The sequence below is a fragment of the Tiliqua scincoides genome, chromosome 2, assembly GCF_035046505.1.
Source record: "Tiliqua scincoides isolate rTilSci1 chromosome 2, rTilSci1.hap2, whole genome shotgun sequence".
NCBI classification, from domain to species: Eukaryota; Metazoa; Chordata; class Lepidosauria; order Squamata; family Scincidae; genus Tiliqua; species Tiliqua scincoides.
Window position 1 is genome coordinate 240074316 of NC_089822.1, and position 18669 is coordinate 240092984.

At 45.9% G+C, this 18669-nt stretch overlaps 2 protein-coding genes across 5 annotated transcripts in view; one reads left to right on the top strand and one right to left on the bottom strand.

The window, feature by feature from the left end:
• The window catches only part of LRIG1 (leucine rich repeats and immunoglobulin like domains 1), a 150733-nt gene extending 141313 nt beyond the window's left edge, over positions 1 to 9420 (top strand). Inside the window, exons 15-19 of the mRNA XM_066617267.1 lie at positions 6 to 425; positions 1941 to 2066; positions 3275 to 3421; positions 4964 to 5266; positions 6401 to 9420. Of these exons, the coding sequence (XP_066473364.1) occupies positions 6 to 425; positions 1941 to 2066; positions 3275 to 3421; positions 4964 to 5266; positions 6401 to 6591 (1187 nt within the window). The 3' untranslated portion in view covers positions 6592 to 9420. The remainder of the gene's footprint in view (positions 1 to 5; positions 426 to 1940; positions 2067 to 3274; positions 3422 to 4963; positions 5267 to 6400) is intronic.
• SLC25A26 (solute carrier family 25 member 26) overlaps positions 9019 to 18669 on the bottom strand; it is a 132058-nt gene continuing 122407 nt past the window's right edge. For all 4 annotated transcript variants that reach the window (XM_066617271.1, XM_066617269.1, XM_066617270.1 and 1 more), the window contains one exon: positions 9019 to 11187. In XM_066617271.1, the coding sequence (XP_066473368.1) occupies positions 11091 to 11187 (97 nt within the window). In that variant the 3' untranslated portion in view covers positions 9019 to 11090. The remainder of the gene's footprint in view (positions 11188 to 18669) is intronic.

Genomic DNA, 18669 nt, shown 5'->3' on the forward strand with positions numbered 1-18669 from the left:
TGCAGAGACACCAAGTTTGGTTCACCCTCTCGAAGATCGTGTTGTCTCTGTTGGGGAAACGGTGGTTCTGCAATGCAAAGCAACTGGAAGTCCACCCCCACGAATTACTTGGCTGAAGGGTGACCAGTCTCTGGTGGTTACTGAGAGGCATCACTTCACCCCTGGCAACCAGCTACTGATTGTCCGGAACGTCATGGTGGAAGATGCTGGGAGGTACACTTGTGAAATATCGAACACTGTTGGCACAGAACGGGCGCACAGTCAGGTTAGCGTGTTGCCGTCGCTTGGCTGCCGGAAGGATGGGACCACAGTTGGAATCATCACCATTGCTGTGGTGTGCAGCATTGTTTTAACGTCTCTGGTCTGGGTGTGCATAATCTATCAAACCAGGAAGAAGAGTGAAGAATACAGTGTCACTAACACCGGTAGGTCCAAGGAATATGTGGCTCATGGAATACAGGCCTGGAGGGTTCTTTTCTGCAGCCCTTCTCAGTACTGGGGTTATTGCAGCATCATGGCTTGAAAAACAGGTTGGCTCAATTGAGCAACTGTTTTCTGAAAAGAAAGCAAGCTGCAGACAATGCAACCAGATGTGCCAAGTTGATTTGTTTGCTGTTTGCATAGTTTATTGGCAGGCTCTGTTTCCCACCCCACCTCCTTCTTCTAAGAAATTCCCATCAATTAGGAACTCTGATCCACAGTCCCTTGTCCCACCATTCTGTGGGTTTCTAGTTGACGTCTGAGAAAATGTGTTATATTTCACTTACCACGCTTGGTAGCTCACCTTTGTAGGGCACAATCCTAACCAATTTTCCAGCTGTGCCAATGTGATGTGCACTGCAACCTGCAGTGAGGAGGCAGTCAAGGCGGCCTCCTCAAAGTAAGGGCATGTTTGTTACCTTATCTTGGGGCTGCATTGTGCTAGGCCAGTGCTGGAAAGTTGGTTAGGATTGTACCCTAAGTGGTTGAGTGGAGAATAGCATGTTGCTCTCTTCTCGTGACAATGAGTTACAATTGGGGCTGTCTCTATGTGGTTTGTATGACAAACCACATGAAAAACCCACACGAGTGTTTCCTATTCTGATGCATTTGGATTAGCGAGGCACACAACACGCATTTATATTGTACCCAGCAGAAAAAACACAAGGTAAGCCATTTGGCACCAGTCTGCCTGGTACATAAGGCTGTTTTTGCTTCCTTTGTGCAGCTGTTTCTTTCAAAACCTGAATTGCACATGGTGCCCATTTTAGAGTGATGCACTTTATTGTCAAATGAAATTAGAAGTTGCTGATTGCCTGAACTGTAAACCAAAGAACTTGGAGTCCTAGCTCTTGAAATGCAGTTCCCCACTTAAGAAGGCACACTAGGTGCTAAGGAAAATGGGTCTTGCACCTTGACACACCCAGGTAAACTGCATGCTGGGTTTTTTTCACCAGAGTCAGTTTATGGGCTCAGATACCTAAAGTGTTCATGTTGACTGACAGTACAGCACACATCTTTTGAAGTCCCCTGCTCTCCACAAGACTGCTTCTTCCCACATTAAACCACACGTCAACAGCCTTTATTGTGTTTTGTTTTTGATATCTTTTTTTGGGGGGGGGGGGGCGTGGACATATGCTGAGTCAAATAATCAGTCCAGCTAATTCAATATTGTTTGCACAGTCTGGTAGCATCTCCCCAAGTATTCAGACAGGGGTCTTTTCCAGCACAACCTGGAGATACCTGTGTCTGAACATGCCAATATCTGTATACATAAAGAAATTAAAATATGTAAAGAACTAAATATTTTTCATACTCCCTCATAACATTCCAGCAGACCCCTGTTCAAACTGGATCTCACTTGTAGTGGCAGAAGCTGCACAATGCTGTCTCTGCTTCAGTGACCCTCCTGTGCTGTGACACTGGCACCTCACCTGTGTCTCCTTTTCCTATCTTTGCAGATGAGACCATTGTTCCACTTGATGTGCCAAGCTATCTGTCCTCCCAAGGAACACTTTCGGACCGACAAGAAGCTGTGAGCAGAGTGGAGAATGGCCAACAACCCAATGGGCATATACAAAGCAATGGTATAAAACAGCAGTTCTCAAACTTCAGGTTCAGGACCCACTAGTGGATTTTTAATCGTTCGCAAAACTGACAGGGCAGATTAGGCTGTGTGCATCAAGGCTTAAACAAGTTGCTACTTGGGGGGGGCACTGCTGCCCAATCACCATTAAAGCCACACCCCTTGGTATTTTGAAATCAGGTAGAAGCCTAGAGGGCCCCTAAAAAGTTTGAGAACCACTGGTATAAAAAACTCTGATGTCCAATGAAACCTTGCTTGGCTTCTCCTTAAGGCAGCGGTTCCCAAACTGTGGCATCGTGATGCCCCAGCCGGGAAGACAAGGTTGTTAGCCCCTTAAGGGCTTGGTGATGTAGTGACAGTATGCTTGTGCCACCACAAGAGGGGTTTTTTCCACTTACTGGGGGTTGCTCTTGCCCTTGGAGGGTTTGGGGAGCTCACGGCCCCTTCTGTGGGCCTCCCCGCACCTCAGAACTGTTTTGAAATGTGATCATGACCCACTTCCAGTTTCCATTCTGTGTAGGTTATATAATGCTTGAAAATCTTGCAATACAAGGAGCTTTTATGTGCAAGAGCAGGCTTTTTGTTTCTAATGTGCATCAAAACCACCATAAATATCCAGACTCACTGCACTCACTGCCTGTGCCTTTTGATGCTGACAGGGGTGTGCATCCCCAAGTGAGGATGCCTGTTGTGGGCAGTGCGTTTACACTCACTTGGGGCGCAATCCTAACCCCTTATGTCAGTGCTTTCCAGCACTGACTTAAGGGCAATGCAGCACTGATGTAAGGAAACAAACATTCCCTTACTTTGAGGAGGACTCCATGAGTGACTCCCAACTGCAGGATGAAGCACACGTCCCAGTGGCACTGCCATGCCAGTGCTAGAAAGTACTGACAAGGGGTTAGGATTGCGCCCTTAGTGGGGCAAGGGAAAGCAGATGCTGACTAGTAAGCCAAACTAGAATGTATGGTTTTCATTATGCGTAAACTGGCCATGTGTTACCCTGCACATGCCTGATCTTGGAAGCTAAGCAGGGTCAGGCCTGGTTAGTACTTGGATGGGAGACCGCTTGGGAATACCAGGTGCTGTAGGCTTATACCGTAGTCTTTCGAGACTGAAGGTTGCCAACCAAACTGGGCATCTTACGTAGTATCTGCGTTTCTCTCAAAATCTTCCACAATCTCTAACCAGTTTGTCCTTCTGTTGCAGGTGTTTGCCAGACTGATCCAGGGAGAGGTCTAGAGGTTGATGCTCACCCTGTTGTGTATCGTCAGCCAAAGCTCTGTTTAGGATATAATAAAGAGACTTGGAAAGGAGAAGACACAACTGAAAGGACACTTGCTCCAGACAAGACAGGTATAGTTCATTTGGGAGAGTATTAATGCACATGGATAACAGCTATCAAAGAATCAAGGGAGCATTTCCAAGAGAGAGGTGTCATTGCCACTGCAAGATGTTCCTGCTTCCAATTATATTTTCTCACAACTTTTATGCTGTTGGGCCAAGGAAGGTTGGTTGGGATCTAGAGAGCACTTAATGGTTTGGGAATTTCTCCTCTACCAGCCCACTGTGGTAAATGGGAGCTGTGCCCTCCTCATGCTTGAATTCACACAATATTGTGACCCAGCCTGATACCACGTGTTTGAATAATAATGTGTTTGACAAGAGGTAGTCAGCTTTTGGATTGTGCAGAACTCTTGGAGCACTTCCATATTTGCAGCATTTTGTTTGTGACACGCAGCGTAATGAAAGGTGCAGTTTACCCCATTAGAATTGCAGGCAAATAGCCCATGGCTATTGCAGGTAAAGAAGAGAAAAAAATTAAACTTTGGGTATACATAAGGTGGAACTCGATGTTCACAACAGAGAGTTCAGTCTCTGCTAAGCAGTAGTAAAGTGGGAAAGGGAGGCTGCTCTTTGAAGCAGAGAAGCAATCAACCAGAGGTAGGGGTGCTTACTAGTGTCTTCTGTAACTCCCTCCTCTTTGGAAGTACACATCTGGAATCCCACCTGGAGAAAAAGCAGCTGGGAGAGGGAGTTGTGGAAGAAAAGTAGTGGGGGGGGGGAATATCCTTCCTCCTGCAGTCTTTCTTCTTCAGTTACAACTCAATTGCTTTGCAGCTGTTCTGTAGAGAACCAAGTTCCTAGACCCATGTCTTTGCCGAACACCTGTTTCCATCCATAGTATTGTGCACAGGGTTAAAAAAAAAAAATAATTATGGGCTAAATTAAAACCCCAATTCTGCTATTAAAAAAGCTGGATTGGATGGCCTGCATAGATTATGCAGTTTACATACAGTGCATGATTTATTCTTTTGATAGCCATAAGGGGGGGAGGCAGAGAAGCAATAGAAAGTGTTGTAACCCCTCTACAAAGTCCTAGAAATCTTTAATCCCGCCATGAACTCCTAGAAATCTTTAACAACTCCTCTGACTGCTGTGATTTTACTAGCCATTTGACCCACATATACGTACTTATAGTGTATTTAAGATCCAGAAATTTGCTTTCTTTAAAACAAAACACTGATGTGTTCGGGAAGCTCAAGTCTCTGTCTAGTATGTATTGAGGTTTTTCTGTGCTTCTACAGGGGCTGGACTGGCAGGGGAGCAGAAGGCAAGCCCCATTGCAAGCCCGCTCCAGACTTGAATGGGTGTGGACCAAACCCAAAGTGAGACACAGATTTTTCCATTGTGTGTCTGTGTGTCACTTTTTGAGCCCCCTCCAACACACCTGTCCCTACAGCATACCATGCACAGGCCTAACTACCCTGAAGAATGAAACGAGTCCTCCGAACTGTACTAAAGCATTCACAGAGCCACCTTTGCCCGTCTTCTCTCGAACAATGATTCCAAATCCAAAGGCCTGACTCTTTTTCCACCTTGCCTCTCTCTGTCAAGGTTACAGTTTGCCAGTTGTGTGCAGTGACTGTAGCGGGAGCAAAGACAGCATGAGTGTCACCATTTACCCCAAGGATCTGGATTATGGCCCTCGGGCTCCAGAGACTGCGATTCCAAGTGCCTACAGCAGCCAAGAGGTCAGCAGACATGGCAGGGCACCGACTGCTCACAGTCAAAGTCCGCCAAAGTGCAATGGAAGCAGCAGCAGCAGGAAGTCGGAGGCTAGTGGCACCATCTACCCCAGCAATCACGACAGGATGCCAGCTGTAGGCACTTGCGAGACACTTCAAATGGACAGCAAAGGTGTGTAGTCTTTCGTAATCTCTCAGGTACACCTCACCCTACCACAGGCATGCAGGTTGTGGGAGCACTCTCATTACCTCGCGCCTGTATTTCAGGCTGTGCTGCGGAAAAGTTTTGCAAGACGGACATGGGCACTCAAGGGCCAGTCACCTTGGTCCACACTGCTGCCTGTGCAAGCAGTCCCCATGGAGTTGCTTTCTTATGTATAGTTTGTGACCTCAAGGCTTGCAGAGAAGTGGTATGAGAAAGTACACAGTACATTTCTCACAAGAAAAGATTTGGGAAATACCATGCGGAAACCAGGATCAGCTTTAGCTCTGGGAGGCGTATCGTGGAATTTTGCCTAAGGCCTAACACTGGTGGGGTGTACAGGGGTAGCAGCAGAGGTAGCACTGATGGAGCAGGAAGAAGAAACTCTGAATTCCCGGTCTCATTGCACTGTCACAGGACTTTGGGGTGCCCAGATAAGGCCTAGAGCCAACTGTGTGCTGCCTCTGATCTGATGCAGACCGTTGGCCCACTGAATTCCATATTGGCTGGCTGGCTGGCTGGCAGTGGCTCTCCAGGGTTCTAAGCAAGAGATTGTCCCTGCCTGGAGATCCCACCCCATCAGCAAGGAACTCTGTTCTTTCGTAGTAAATGGAACACATGATGGAAACACTGACTCTGTGTTTGGTCACGTGATGGCTCTGGGACAGGTTTCTGGGGCCCATCCAGTCTCTGGCACCAGGCATGTCTAAAACTAGTCTTGAGTTATATTTATCATTGAAATGTAACACGGGCACCCTTAAGGTCCATCTAGGCTAGCACACTGCTCCCAGCAGTGGCCAAGTGGCTATCAAAGTCCACAAGTGGGGCAGGAAGACAAAGGTGCTTCCTTTCTTTGCCCCCCCATCCCAGCAGCTAGTATTCAACAGCATACACTCTCTAGATGTGAAAATGTCATACAACCATTGTGACTAATAGCCATTGGTAGAACTATCCTTTATGAATGTGTCTCACCTCCTTTAAAATCCGTCAAAGCTGGGTTAGAGCCATAAAGGTTTTATTTAGCCCTAGGAAAAGAAAGCTGATGGAAGTGTATTCTTTGTTTTGGTAACATTCATCCCTAAACTTCTGTGTGTTTCCTCATAGGTATCTCACCACATTTAGCAAACTCTTCTGAGCCTTACAGCATTCTACTTCCTCCTGAAGGCTCATTGAAGCACCTAAAAGGAACTGCTGACATACCACAGACTTTACCAGACATGGAAGCCAAACAAATGCTTCTCTCCAATGGACACTTACCAAGGTCAGGCGACTCCCTTCACAAGTTAAGCCATTGAGGTTCACAGTAGACTGAGGAAACTTTCTATGTGCGAATCAAACAGAACATATGACCTATTGACATGCACAGAATGATCAAGGCTCCTTCTACCTCACAGTTTGAACTGACAGCCTCGCAAAGGAAAAACAAAATGAGGTATAACCAAGCTTGCACGGAGGGAACCAAGTCCTGTTCAAGCATGGCCCACTTGTACATAGTTCTACACCTTCCCTGAGAAGTATTCAGTGGCTCACATGTTGGCTTGCAAAAAAAAAAAAAAAGCACAGAAATGCAAATGGTTATTGTGTAAAGTGAAAAATAGTATTTGATAACAAATTTGTACATAAGAGTTTTCATATATATATAAAAAAATATAAATCTATATAACTCATATAAAATAACAGAGGTTATTTTATTCCTTGGTGCATGGTTGAACTAATTGGAATTAGTGTCAATAACCACATCGTTTTCTCCCTATAAGGTTGCTGTTTTTCCCCCCCTCCCCCCAAAGAGTAATCCATCTGGTGCCTTAGGAGGCGCTCCCAAGGACAGGCCCAGACACTTTTCACAGAGCAGAACTTGTGGGTGGAGTTTTTCTGCAGTTGCTAGTTCAAATACCCCCTCAAACATGTTGCACTTATAAGCTGAGATTGTTTGGTCAACATTGCTTGGCAGGGGTGCATAAAAGCCGAGGACTATCTGAAGGAAACAGTCCCTGAAATGAAGCCGCGTTGAACATGCATGAACATTATTAGAAAGATATGCATGGGAAGCTTTCATTCAGCTTTCGGTCAGGCTTGCATCAGAAAGGGGGGTGGGGCAGCACCAGTGCTCACAATTGCTTTGTCATTACAGTGCTCAAACGTCCAGTTTGTGCGCAGTGGGGTGCACACCTCAATCCATGTGACCTTTACAAATTGTTAGATGCAAACAGGTGCAGGGTCACAACTTGTATTTAAACGTTAACTGGTTATTACGCCAGTGATGATCTGTGTGCATCCCAGAAGAATGACATTAAACATTGATGCATGCTTCAAAAACAGGCAAAAGGAACAAGAGGGGTACTGATTTGTGGACTGGCCTTTGCTCTGAAACTTTGTCGAAGATCAACCCTCTTTCTATTGTCCTTTGTGACATTTGTGATCAGGCATCTTTCACATTGTTGAGGGAGAGATCCAAACCAGTTGCTAATACCTATCAAGTTTCTTATGCAGGCATCTGACACTGGAAATTCCTTTTGCACATGAAACTGTCTAGTTTTTTTGTTTTTTGTTTTTGCTTGGTCTGTCTTGTCTGTCTCTGGCAATTCTGGCTTAGAATCCAGCTTCTTGATTCATTATTCTTGCTGATGTTAAGAAAGCTCCCTACATTTTATAAGGGAAGAACAGAGGAAAAGTCTTGATGAATCAGGCCAAAGGTGCGTCCAGTGTACATCCAGCTGTGTCCAGGAAGCAAGAGCAAAATGTACATTTCGCTTCCATCACTATTCCCCTGCAGTTGCTATTCAGAAAGCCCTCTGGAGGCTCCCAGAACAGAGTTCTAGTTCCCTGCAGAGGGTTCAGGTGGAGCTATGTCTGGCTCAACATGAGTCCAGGGGACCTGCGTTGAGCCAGATCTGCAGATGTAAAATCTGCAGATAAACAGGCTCCACCTGTAGTATGAATTCATGTAAGTACTAGGAGTAGTAGAAATGTCTTCAGGGCCCCAGTGTAAGAAACCCAGAGCTTCAGGGATAGAACACAAGAGTAGGCCTAAGCTAGCTCTGAAAGCTAATGGAAGCTTTTTGGTTGGCTTTGGTGCCTCCTTGGATCAGTTTGTTGTTTTAAGTGAGGTGTTGAGCAGGTCATTACATCAGTTTTCTTCTGAAAAGTTTTTCCATATTAGAAAATAGCCACACTGAGTAGGCATTACAAGGCCAGATTAACCCAAATTTACCCCTCACGGGCAAGGCACGTTCCGTCCCTTGTCAGTAGCTCCCACTGCAGTTGCACAGCGAACAGTCATATGGTTATGGTTTACTACTGATAGATAATCCTGTAGTTTTTGTGAGAGAGGCCTCATCTCTAATAAGAAAACTGGTAAGTTACTCCCTCTCCCCTTAGTGCTGGTTTAGAACCTGTAAACCGCTGATCATGTTGCACTTCCATTAAGAAAGGCTCCACTACCCCCCCCCCCCCAAATCACTGGAGGTGTGGGTTGGTCAAGCAAGGCCCTTCAACCCAGGGGTGTGGAGAAAAATGTACAGAAACCAAGCTCAAGAAAAGTTTTTGCCATCAACTTTTTAGCAAAAGCTGACCTTTAGGAAGCAGTGCATAACTTAGCCAGCTACCTGCCTGTTGCTTTCTAACAGCAGATACATTTGCACTTTGTGGTCTACGGCTAATTATGTGAAGTGCCAACTTGTAGCTCTTCAGTGACTTTTGAAAGAAGGAGTAGCCAACAGGAAGAACAAAGCAAAACAGAGTGTATATAATTCCCTTGAGGATAAAGGAAGCGAGATGCTTTCCAAGAAGAGGTAAACTACTTAAACATTTGGTGGATGGGACAGGCACAGAAACAGAAAGAGGTATCACTAAAGCACATTTGCCAGGTTTAACATTTAAAAAAAAAATATTGTATTTTTGAATAAGGTTAACTGTTTAAATGTTACTTCCACTAAATATGTGAATCTGCTGCTTCTGAGAGGCAATGTGAAAGAGGAAGTATTACTTTTGTGTACAAAGTTATTTATTTATTAGAAAATTTTGGTACAATGTTGTACATTGAGCTGTACATTGTAAAAAAATATTGGAGGTGTCTAACAAATGGCATTGACGTGTCTTTTAATAAAGGTCCATTTATAATATCACTGGGTTTTGTCTAGATTCAGATTTTTTAAAATGAAAAAAAATTCTAGCTTGCTATGCCATTTGGATTCCCACAGCTCCGCATATGTCATTGTTATGTAAAGTTTAGGATGACAAGGACATGTTCTCCCTATGGAATTCTCTACCATCTCTCCCCTCTAATAACAATGACTTAACTAGCCAAAGGATCTGGTAGTATGCCTTTTCCTCCACCAGTAACAGTCACATACCTCATGCCATCCGTTTCACATTATGTTGAGAGGCTCCCAATGGTGCCTTCTGCCCACCCTTTGGTACTACTGCTGCCATTCAAAGATTAACCCTTAGTCAGTGTTCCCTGAAGCCCATGCAGTCTGTCTGCTGGGCAAATAAAATTGGTAACAATAGACTTGCATCACAGGTCAACACAAACCCATTCAAGTCTATTGATTTCAACTGAGCTAAAGTGCAGTTACCATGTTGAGACTGTGACCTTTGGCTATAAGCAAAACATCTTCTGGGAGAGGGGAGAATATGAGATATTAGTGAGATCTGCTTCTTTGGTGTTTCTGTAATTGATTGATTGATTTTATCACTTGATTGTGCTCTGTTCTGGAAGCTTATGCTACAATGAAGGGCAAATAACCAATACACCAAATAATTAAATATATACTTTTGAAACTCCTCAAAGCCCTGACAGCAGCTTAAGGAGCAGGATTCAAAAATCAGAAACCCAACCCAGGATCTTGTGCATAAAGTACAAGCACATGAGTCACTGATTCCATACCCACTACTACCCTAGAATAAAGGGATTGTGAACTGCATCCTTAATCATCAAGGAGACAAATCATCTTTCACTTTGCCACTCTTCGTTTGTCCTCCACTTTCCTCTTTCTAGAGTTCTGCTATTCTACACTGCTTTAGAGGCAAGGAGCGGGAAAAAAAAGCGAAACGAAAAAGACCAGGGCTTTGTTTGGTTTTTCATAGGCTACATTGTTAGACAGTAAAATAATACAACATTGTACTTTTACTGGAGAAATCTGAGTCTAATTAAAAAAGGCAGCCTTGCTTATCCAAGCAAGAATGCTTGCTATGCACCTGCAGGTATGAACAGTGGTCTAAACTTTCCAAATGGGCTTCAAACAAGAAACAAATGGCCTATTTGCCTCTGCAGCACATACACCCTTCTTCCGCCTGTTCTGTGGAGTATAGCAGGCTGGCAGTTACATAAATGGTGCAGTCATCCTCAAGACAATTCAGGTGTCACCAAAGAGAAGGAAGGATCCCTTTTACTCAGTCAGGCTGCTCCGGCCATATTCTTCTCATTCACACATCATTCTCCCTAAATGAGTTCTAATAATAATTTCTTTCAGGCACAAGGCTGGAGCCTATAAAACGAGCCATTTGTCCCCCCAAATTGCCTTTCTTTGCCCATGCCTTCCAGCAAGCTTACTGCTAGAACAGGAGTTTCCATACAGGGAAATTTTACATTTGGAAACTGAATTCCCCCTCCCTTTTTTTTTCTTAATAAAAACAGTGAGAATAGAGTGTAGGCTGTTAAACAGCTGCTGAGCCGCAGGAGGCTGGTGAGGAGGGGAAATATATCTTGGGGGAAGGCAAATGGATATCTCTGTGAATGTGCGTTTTCTTCTGAGGTCAAAAGCAGCCGTTGGTTGGAAGTCCCAGCGCCAACTCACAAAAGCAAGCTGCGTATCTTGTCATACGTCCCCAGGAAGATGAAGCCTCCGAGACTAATGGCTGACATTCGAGGGACCACACCTGCAAACAACCTGAAGGAACAGAAGAAAGAGCAAAGGTTATTGCATGCCATGTGAGAAAGCTGCATCTAAACCTTAGCTGGTGAGCTCCAAGATACGTGGAACATTTTCCTTGGTCCGACCCCCAGTAATGGGCATGAACCCCAGGCACTTCCAGGCTGGATCCACTTAGAGCTGGCAGACACTGCTTTTCCATTTGCAGCCACGTGTAGAATCTCAACATTCCTTCCACATCACAGCGGGGACAGCCTGTTTGGAGGACACGGCCGATTGATCCTTATCCCTTTCAGCCTTCCTGACGACGCACCTCTCCAACAAGTCCAAACAGCAGATCTAACAACAGTCTGTGCCTGCGGTCACTATACTGATGTACCACGGCTCTTTAAAAAGCTGGCTTTTCTGCATTAATGTGACAATATCAGCACAGGTAGCCAAAGGGTCCGTGGCCAAGTTACACAACACACCCCATAAAAACCTCAGTGTGCAAACAATGATGTTCTCAAACTCAACACCCAGTGTCCCCAGTGAAGCTCTAACCTTATAGTCTGAAGGATGCAGCCCTTTCTAACCAAAGGAGAGAGGGCAAGAGACTTCAGGTCTGATCCAAATGCTGGCCCTGTGCTGGCATGCAGTGTTGCAAACATGCTGTAAGGCACACCTGCAGGAAGCGGGGCAGGAGGGGGGTGGAGATGGCAGCACAGGTCTCCTCAATACGTGCCGAGTTCCTCGAATCTGAAACCACTCAATAGTGATTGTAGATCAGAGCAGACCCATCGGGAGCTCCTGGGATTACACGGGCTAAGGAAGCGTAAGCTCTCTTACCCCGAGTAGAACCCACACTGCTTCCCAGCACCATGGGATGCAGTGGTAGCCATTTTGGTGCTGCTGCAGCCCTGGGTGCTGGAAAGCACATAAGAACAGCCCCACTGGATCAGGCCATAGGCCCATCTAGTCCAGCTTCCTGCATCTCACAGCGGCCCACCAAATGCCCCAGGGAGCACACCAGATAACAAGAGACCTGCAAGGCCTCCTGGGAATTGTAGTTTAAGAACATAAGAACAGCCCCACTGGATCAGGCCATAGGCCCATCTAGTCCAGCTTCCTGTATCTCACAGCAGCCCACCAAATGCCCCAGGGAGCACACCAGATAACAAGAGACCTGCAAGGCCTCCTGGGAATTGTAGTTTAAGAACATAAGAACAGCCCCACTGGATCAGGCCATAGGCCCATCTAGTCCAGCTTCCTGCATCTCACAGCGGCCCACCAAATGCCCCAGGGAGCACACCAGATAACAAGAGACCTGCAAGGCCTCCTGGGAATTGTAGTTTAAGAACATAAGAACAGCCCCACTGGATCAGGCCATAGGCCCATCTAGTCCAGCTTCTTGTATCTCACAGCAGCCCACCAAATGCCCCAGGGAGCACACCAGATAAGACTGGGCTGTTATTTAGTTAGTTGATTTTCTCTGTAAACCATTTGATGAACTTTTTTTGTTGTTGCTGAAAAGCCGTTTATAAGTACTGTTTTATTACTATTATATTTCCCAGCACACACACGAACAACAGCTTTAATGACACATTTTGTGTAAAGTGTATATTTGGCCCCAAGCCCTTTCCACATCATGGGGTTGCTTCACCTAGCATTTCAGCTAGAATCCTGGCCTAACTTTCTTGTGGGTCTGTTGGAGGGACAGTTTATCAATTTCTAAAGCGAAAACAATGAATCTTGGGCCGCCTTGAAGGCCAACAAACTGATGTCTGCAGAAGTTGCCGGACAATTGAACTGGAGAAGTGCATCTGATGGTGTGGACTCTAGATCAGAAAAGCTGATTATATCCGTTTCTTTGCCTTCAAGGTGCTCCAGGACTCTCTGTGAAACATGGCTACATCTCTGAAAAAGGGACAGGTGTGAAGATTCAAAGCCCATCTGAATGTCACACTTGATCCCTCCAAAACCTGAAAAATGCTCCAATATGGTGTTTTACGCTCTCATAAGCTTTTAATAAATAAGTTCCCCTCACCAGACTTATACCACCTGTGCCATTATCCTCTCCCAACACCTTCAAAAAACAATCTGGATTTCTCAGCATGATGAAGTTTCTCAAAAGAGGAAATAAGAAGCAGAGCTGGTTCTGAGTTTTCCTTCCGTGTGGGGGAAAACAGGGATATCGAAATAAAAGCACATAACACCACTTTCTGCACCTCTCAATTTTGTAAAAAAACAAAAAAACCTAAAATCTTACAAAAATGATAATTTGATTTTTTTTATTTATTATTTTATGGGGGGTGCATGGGTAATGACTGCGGCTGAACCTGCTGACACTATACTATCTATATCAGTGGTTCTCAAACTCTCCTGGAGTTTGAGAATCACTCTAAGACTTTATGGGGGCAAGGAATGGTGGTGACTGATCACCAGGGTTGTGCTGCTGCCCGCGATAGTTTTTTTTTTTTTTTTAACCTTACCTGCATCCCAGTCAGCCTCCCTCGGGTGTGGGGAGCCTTACAGAGCCCTCAGGGCTCCCCACAGCTTGTAAAAAGTAATCGCAATCCACTTCCAGGTTGTGATCGTGAAACTGGAAGTAGGTCATAATAGCTTTTTCTCTTTTTGCAAGCCACGTGGAGGTCTGCAGAGGACTCCATGGGGCTTCCTGCACCCCAGGGAAGCCGCAGGAACACAGATAAGGTTAAAAAATGCCCGTGTCCCTAGTGGTGGCACAATCCTGGGGATCACATCGCCATCATTCATCTGTTCCCACCCCTTAAAGGGGCAAGGACAGTGCCTCTTGAGCTGGTGGGTCGCAACTCACAGTTTGAAAACCACTGATCTACATCACTTACCTAGTACACTTTTAAAGAAATTACAATTGACAGTTATAATGTATATTTTGAATAAAACCACCTAACACTGCTTTCTGCACTTCTGACTTTTGGAAAACACTGAAATCCACAAAGAAAAAGAACAGTTTTGTCCCAGCTGTCACAAGAAAGTGTTCTCTGACCTGCCTCACTTATTTATTAAAAGCTCCAAGTCCCTAAATTATCTGGAGGTCTTTGGAAGCCCCAGCTCACAACCTCACCACGGATCATCCTGAATGCTTTCCTCCCTTCCTCGAGTTCTGCTGATCCAAGTTAGCCTGAGCACGTGGTAAAGTTCCTCGCTGCACTTGTTGTCTGTGGGAATCATCTTTGCTTCGGGGCTGCAGCAGGCAGATGGAAATGTTTTACGGTTTTACTAGACAGCCGTTCGCTCTATTACTATAATTACAGCTTTAAAGCCAAGTAATTTGTAACAAGGCATGTACCGACAGAGCGTTCCAGGGGCAGATCTTGTGGTACAACATCCTCGCACTCTCCAAAAATGCTGTCATCTTACTAGGCGGTTGAGACAATGCAACTGGAAAAGACCACAGCCATCAACTGGCATCAATTCATTGGCCAAGGATGCTCTCCGCTGCCTCAAGAATGGCTCAGGACTTCATTTTCCATAAGCTAAAACTAATGTCCTGTTGAACCTCAAAGTCACATCGATGAAGCTGGACTAGTCAGTCTCCTCTTGCTCATTAACTATGACCACCTATGACCACTACAGCCATTTCCACACAGGACAACAGTAACAATGACATATTCAGAATCCAACCAAAGAAGGAAATAGCTTCATTTGCCATATTCCATACATGTCTCTGGCACTTCCTTGGACTTGTTTCTATAGGTGAAGATCTAATCCTTGTTCCCATATATATTTCTGGTACTTTAACGGCAATATTCTCATTACAAAACAAGTCTAATTGGGAAAGTTCCTGTCTCAATGGGGAAGTAATAGCAAGTGCATTTCAATACCAGCTGTTGACACTTAAGATATGATCTGTGGCAGTTTGCCCACAGCAGTAAAGTGCTAACCAGAAATCCCACTGAGAAAGTTGCATATACAGTTGTGCGTCACTTAACTAAATGCCACCAGTGGCAAGAGGAGCTGCTCCCCTCGACTTTGGAGGCTTGGGGGGGGGAGTGGGACAGAGACGAGTAGCGGCCATCGCAGATGTGGGCCGTTGCTCAGCGATGTTCACCTGTACTGTATAGGTTTTGCAGACATGCACCAGTGGACTGCAATTCATCCCTCATCCTTGGCAATGATGCTGACATTTGGGAAGTTAGTACACGCCATCTGCAGACTGATATAGTGAGTACAGATAATTCCACCTTATTCAAAAGCAAGTCTTAGGGATTTTAATGGAATTTATTTCCAGGTGTGTTTAGGACTATAATGGTAGACTTCAGAGGTCCTCCTCCAGGGGTGCACCTCTGCCCCAGGATCTGTTGCTAACACCTTCACTTTCCAAATCATCTCTTAATTCCATTTCTGAGCTAACAGTCCTGAATAAGGACTTCGCCCTGCATGGGATACAGCAAGGCTTCCTCTAATCATACCGATAACACCTTATTCCAAATCCCCAGATGATCTCACCCAGTGGTTTCATGCTTTTCAACATCTACATCAGGGGTCTCCAAACCCCGGCCCAGGGGCCAGATGCGGCCCGTGGCAAGCTTCTATCCAGCCTCCGGCAATCCTCTCGTTCCCTGCAAGCCTCTGGCCCACTCAACCGAATGTGACCAGAGCTGTGCTCCAGTTGTGTCTGGAGGGTGTTCTGAGGGCTAGGGAGGCCATGCACCTCCCCTCAGAATACCTTCTAAAGGCCTAAAAACATCACTTCCAGTTTTCCGGAAAAACCAGAAGTGATATTTGTGGGCTTTCTGAAGGTCTTAGGCTTTCTAATGTATTTATTCAAATTTTATATTTAAAATTTATTTATTTTTACAGCCCTCAACACCATGCCAGATATCTGATGTGGCCCTCTGGTCTAAAAGTTTAGAGATCCCTAATGTTGAAAAGCAAGGGGGACAGAATAGAGCCCTGTTGCACCCCATACTGTATAGGCCAAGGTGCTGAACAGGCACACCTTAGCATCACTGCCTGGGACCTATCAGCCAAAAAAAGGGTGGAACCGTTGCAAAGCAGTGGCCCCCAGCCCCAATGCAGCCAACCGACCCCAAAGGACACCAGGATCAATGGTTTTGAAAGCCACTGAGAGGTCCAACAGGGCACACCTGCACTCTTCCCGTCTAGTCCTTGGCATAGATCATCCAGCAGGATGACCAAGACAAAGCCTTGCTTGAACCAGTTTGAAAGGGGTCCAGATAATCCATCTTGTTTGGGTTTCCACCACTTGCTCAGTCACCTTACCCATGAAGGGGATATTAAAGACTGGCCAATAATTGTCCAAACTGGTGGAATCCAGAGGTTTTTATTTGTGTTTTTTTTGGAAGGGTGTATGATGGTGTCACAATTGCAGTCTTCAGGATGCTAGGCATCACTCCCTCTCAAATAAGAATTCACAGTTCTGTTCCCCCAATTTGGTCAGATAAGCGCATGCCAAATACAGCAGATACCTTTTCAAGCCTACCTCAAAATTAGCTTTACTAATGAAAGCAGAGATTCTCAGGAAGCCAGAATGCCAAGCCAGAGTTCAGACGCTGCAGAACACACAGAGCTTTGTCAATTGCAACATCCAATTAAAGTTACAAGGCACTGAGACATGCCAGCGGGTTTAAACCTGGGAAGCAGCTCACCGAGGCACTCACTTGAAAGCATAAAAGAATACCTGTTTTATGGCCCTTTAATCTCCTGTTATAATCTCCTGTGACATCACCACCAAGTCTTCCTGCTGCCAGTTTGCTCGCTTTCTCCCCAAATAGAATGGGATGCTTCCTTTGTTGGCCCACCACAGAAGTGCCAAGAGGAAGCAAGATTTGCCCTCTGGTTTGAATAAGGTGGCAATCTGCAAAATATATCTCCACATTCCATGTCCCTTTGCTCTGAGATGGAGATTTAGTAGATCAGGCATTCATCATGCCTGGTTTCAACCAGGCACAGGGTCTGACACTTTTGTTATTTTGATTAATAGATCTATAATTGGCAGCAGGCCTGGCAGTACTGGCCTTCCATTTAACCCCTACCCTACACCTCAGCCTCTCCTGGAAGCTGCCCCAGCATGCCATTTCCTACTTCTTAGGATTGCCCTGGTGTTGGCGGCTTACAAAACCTGATTTCAGGTAGAAGATACAAAAAAAGAGTATAACTGTATACCCTACAGTTGAAGGGGCCCATTAATTGCATGTTTAGTTTAACTGCAATTACATGTACATCACACTGCTCAAGAACCCTTCGAATTACTTGGACTGCATTGCCTCCTAACACTTCAGTGCAACCAGTCTGGTGATCTATGAATCCAGGAAACTTCCTAGGGTGACATTTTGCAGTTCAAGTCATTAGAAGTGAATAGTGTGATCCGGAGCCTCCCACCTTGGTGAAGAACATACTGAAAGGCCACCTTCCCTGCAGTTCCAGGGTTCCTCAAGTGCTCCTATTCCAACAAATGAGAGTGGGGGGGGGGGGAGAAGAATTAACAAAAGGTGGGTGATGAAGGTAACACTGGGCACAACTTCAGAGCCCAATTTGGCATGAGAGACAAATAATGTAGGATTTTTGTTTCCGCACTGTCCAATGAACACTCGAGACAACAGGTATGGGAGAAAGGGCCACTTTATTTAGCAGTTACAGCAGAAGAGGAGGCTGAGACCTGCAGCATCCGAGGCAGCGAAAGCCCCCTGTGGTGCAGAGGCGGGACCTCTGGGTAGTACCAGAACACCTCTGCCCCCCAGGCGGGCATGCACCCGACTCCAAGTTGCACCCCGTCGCTGGGCGGTGCATCTCTTCCATGTCTGTCCCTTAAGGGGAAGGCAGTCGGACCGTGGGCTGCACCACCTCGAGCCGCTGAGCCCCTGAGGTGTGCCCCGCAGTCCCGGCCAGGGCCCTGTCTACGTCCTCGTGCTGCCGAGCCCCTGAGGACTGAAATTGGGTTCCGCCCTGCCTATGCCGGCTGAAGGTGCATGCCCAAAGTGCCGTTCATGCCTGCTAGCCCGCCTGCCCTCTTAAAGTGACCAATGGCAGCTGGAAAGGGGGGGGCAACCCACTGGCCCATGACAGTCTGGGGTAGGTGAAAAAACTGCCTGCCCTTTGGCCAATCTTGGCAGGCAGCAAAAAATTCCTACCCGGCCCCAAATGGTGACCAGTTAAACTCAGAATGCATCTAGGGCGGGTGGGTGGGTCTTCCCACGGTCCCCACGTGCAAAGGAGGAAGAGGACTGGGTCTAGCGCCTTTTAAAAGGCCCGCCGTAGCTGCCAGCCCTAGCCCCCTCCCCCTTGGGAGGAGACTCTCGTGTCCCAGGCCAGGCCAAACAAACTACGATCACCCCCAATTGGGCCATCAGGATAAAGTTTTGCCTAATGCCAATTCTAGACTTGAAACTGAAGCCCATTAGGATTGGATTGTTAATTACATATGAGAACTTTTGCATACCATAATTGCCTACTAGCATCCTAATTAGTGCTAATTAGTAACATTAGTAACATTTCTAATAAGTGCTGCTTCTGAAA